The sequence below is a fragment of the Oryzias melastigma genome, linkage group LG14 (genome assembly GCF_002922805.2).
Source record: "Oryzias melastigma strain HK-1 linkage group LG14, ASM292280v2, whole genome shotgun sequence".
NCBI lineage: Eukaryota > Metazoa > Chordata > Actinopteri > Beloniformes > Adrianichthyidae > Oryzias > Oryzias melastigma.
The window spans coordinates 2,739,604-2,743,129 of record NC_050525.1 but is presented as its reverse complement, the minus strand read 5'-3'; the positions used below and the strand labels follow the sequence as shown (position 1 = coordinate 2,743,129).

Genomic DNA, 3,526 nt, shown 5'->3' with positions numbered 1-3,526 from the left:
GTGTTTTATTTATTGTTACTTTTGTAAGTTTTGAGTGATTTCTGTGAGAATTGTGGGTTTGTCCTTCTTTAACTGAGGGGTACCAACACTTTTGTCTACCACTGTATATATATATTGTTTTTTTTTTCCTTTTTGTTTCTCTCTCTCTTTGCTTTCAGTCCTCAATTTACTGTGTCATTTCAGACTTTACATAATTTCACTGTTTTGGAGCAGAAATCCCATCACCATTACCTCTGTCATCACATGTCAATCATCAATAGGCTGAAAGCACCAGCCCAAAGTAAAATTAGGCTCTACTCTGAAAATGTAATTGAGGACTGAAAACGAAGAGTGAGAGAAACGAAAAAACGAGAGTTAAAATAATAAACAGCAGTTGTGATACATAAACTATATTTTTGATTTAGTAACATTGTAGGTTTCATTTTATTTAAGTTTCAAATTTTCTAGTCTGGCTTTTATTTACTTTAAGCTGATCTTGACTTGACCCCATATTTTACTCTTAAAAGTTTAAAAGGTATGCAACATTTCAATAACTTTAATGAATTAAACCATAATACTAAAAAGGAGTATCAAATGTACTCTGGCAATAAAGTGTAGAAACATAACAAATCTAAGTTTTTTTTTAAAAAAAAGAGAATGATTCCAACGTTCATGAATCTGCCCAGAAGCAGAAAAGTCTGATAAAATAATCCTGTGCTACTTTTTGGATCACTGCTCACCACCAACTATTCAATATGATAGGAATCAAAATGGATGCTTCTCATGGCATTGAACATGCTCTCATTACCAGATGGAGTCACACAGTCACAGCTGTCAGACTGTGTTGTGCACTAAACGTAAGCAGCTTTGCAGCCTAAAGGGTTAATGGTTGACTGAAAAGGCAAGCGTGTCTCGCTGCTATCTGACCACAACACTGTCTGACAGAGATGAACTGCAGTGACCTCCACAAACACACCATAGCGTGTGATTAGTATTTCAGTAATCCTACGTCCAGAGAGGGTCTAAAACACATTTGACTTTTGTTCAGTCGATTCTCAACTGCTTCTTTTTAAAAGTTAGTTAATAAAATAGCTGACAAAATCATAAAAAGTACATTAAAAAACTGTCGGCAGTGGAAACCAATCCTCTAGATGCCATTTTAAATGTTTATGGTTATAGGACTTGGGTACCTTTACTGGGACATGAAACTTGGGATGTGCCATCATTGCTTCTGACAAGAAATAAGTGAGCAGAGATTCTGCAGCAGCATAAAAAGTTTCTTTTGAGCTAAAACTAACTGAATCACTCAAAGTTCATAAAAATCTGGCGAGACTCTTGATGGAAAGCAGGAACAGGAAGTGCTTTGATTAGTTTTTCCTAATCAAACCAGTGTCTTGTATGGAAACATTTAAAGAAGCAAAGCAGATTTTTTGAAAAATTTGAGAATTCAAGATGCTGAAAACAAGACTGAAATAAGTTCAGAGGGCTCCACAGATGTTTAGTGGAGTGTTTCTCAACCAGTGTGCCGCAGCCTCCTAGTCTGCTGTGAGAGATGGTGGGTGTGCTGTGGGAAATTACCTATTTTACTCATCTAAAAACATTTACCGGTAAAGGTGGGACAAAGTATCGGTATGGTTAACTATTGCGAGATTTCAACTCACGAACGACTACCGGTCCTCTCTTTCCCTGAATTGGTTTCCTAAAATAATACCAAAAAAGTCCACCAGGGGGCGCCTCACATGAGCACAACAGTGAAATGTAAGGACCAATACGTTTTTAGCCCAAATTCCCCAAAACATAGTTTCAAGGACACATCGCAAACATGAAGTGCACTTTGCTGCTTTTCCACATGCAGTGGGGAGGGGAGGGGCGGGGCTTCTCTCACCACCTGGTCCACTAACACATGAGAACACTAAAACATGGGATGGCAGAGCGGCCGCGAGCGAACAGCTCCAAGCTGGTATTTTTCTAAAGCAGAAGCAGACAGCGCGCTGTTTCTAATGTAACAGAAACATGGTTACAGCAGTAACCTGTCCAAGCACCGCGCTAAAATACATCAGATTCAAGCGGAGAGGTGTGCAGCGTCTGATCACCAAATCAGACGTTTAGCGGCATTAATGATCCAACAGGTGTGTGTGCTAGTGGTACACACGTAGAGCATGTCACTAAAGTGTTGATTATTAAATATGAGTGCAGCAAATTTTAATAAAAGGAGGAGGAATGAATATGTAAAAAACAATGATGATATCATATTAACAGGCTGAACATTACCATTGTGTCTCAATAAGAATAAATTATCTGACATAAAATGAAATTAAAATGAAAACAGTTTAGTTTTCCTTCAAGATTTGTTTAATTATTAAAATCCCAGTGTTTGGTCCAAGTCATCTTTATAAAAAGAACCGCTGGTTTCTAAAAATGTCTGGATTGAAGGACAAATTCAGTTTCTGAGTTAAGTTTACATATAAGTGATAATAAAATAGAAAGAAACAGGATTGAGGTTTACTGGCCAACTGACAAATTTAAATAAATTGAAACCATTTCTTCACCCCAAAAGAAACAAAAAAATTTTGTTAAAGTTACATTTTTGACTAAGACAAAAGAAAAAAAAATACAACTTCAACATGTTCACTTTTGTGTAGCTTCAATTAAATATAACCTTAGTCTTGTGTAAAAAAAAAAAACAAGTATATTGCAATCATATCTTTGTTCAAAAATTACATTTGCTCTGGCAAAAACATTAAAAAAAAATAATTATTATTTTGTACTTGTAATTTTTTTTTCAAGTATTTAAAAAAATATTGGTTGATTATTGGTATCGGTTTCGGCTGCAAAAGACTCAAAATATCGGTTTCGTTTGTAAAAAGTCAATATTGTGCATCACTAAAATGATTAAAAACTGAAAACTGTAACAACTTTTAATAAAACATTTAGGAAAACAGCCACAACTTCCAGCTTTGTCTGCCTCAATTATTCCAAAAAAATGCAGGTGAGATCATGGAGGGACTTTACCTCAATACAGACCAAAGAGTTTCTCCTATTTTACATGTCTGGATGTTTTCAAGGAAAAGGTGTACCTTGGCTCACAAAGGTTGAAAAACACCATCTTAGTGATGGTACATCTGTGTCTGCATGGGATGGCTTACTCTGTTTTCATCATAGATGATCTGGACAATGCTGCGGTGCTTGTGCTCCACCGGGGGAGGGGTCGCGGGCTTCTCCGGTTCCACCGGCTTTGCTGCTTCCTCCTCAAGTTGTTGCTAAGGGACAACAATAAAATAGGACCTTTTAACTAGCATCAAAGACCAAACAAAGCACAAAGTTCTTTAAAAAGATGTCCAGATTTGGTATTTTTTATGTTTTTGTCCCCTCTGTGGAAAAGGACGTAAAAACTCAATGAATCCTGTTCTTCATTATTTCCAAGTTCAATACAAGTTAAGAAAAAAACATTTTCCAAATTTTGGTTTAAAGGTTTGTTTCTAGAAGCACACATGAGTAAAAGGGGATTGTCATGATGAACACTATAAAAGTGATCAGCTTTGATGCA

General features: G+C 36.3%; 1 protein-coding gene across 2 annotated transcripts in view; it reads right to left on the bottom strand.

Moving 5' to 3' along the window:
• The window catches only part of ncor1 (nuclear receptor corepressor 1), a gene marked incomplete in the record, with an annotated part of 125,602 nt that overhangs the window by 64,019 nt on the left and 58,057 nt on the right, over window positions 1-3,526 (bottom strand). For both annotated transcript variants that reach the window (XM_024264937.2, XM_024264945.2), the window contains 1 exon segment: window positions 3,126-3,239. In XM_024264937.2, the coding sequence (XP_024120705.1) occupies window positions 3,126-3,239 (114 nt within the window).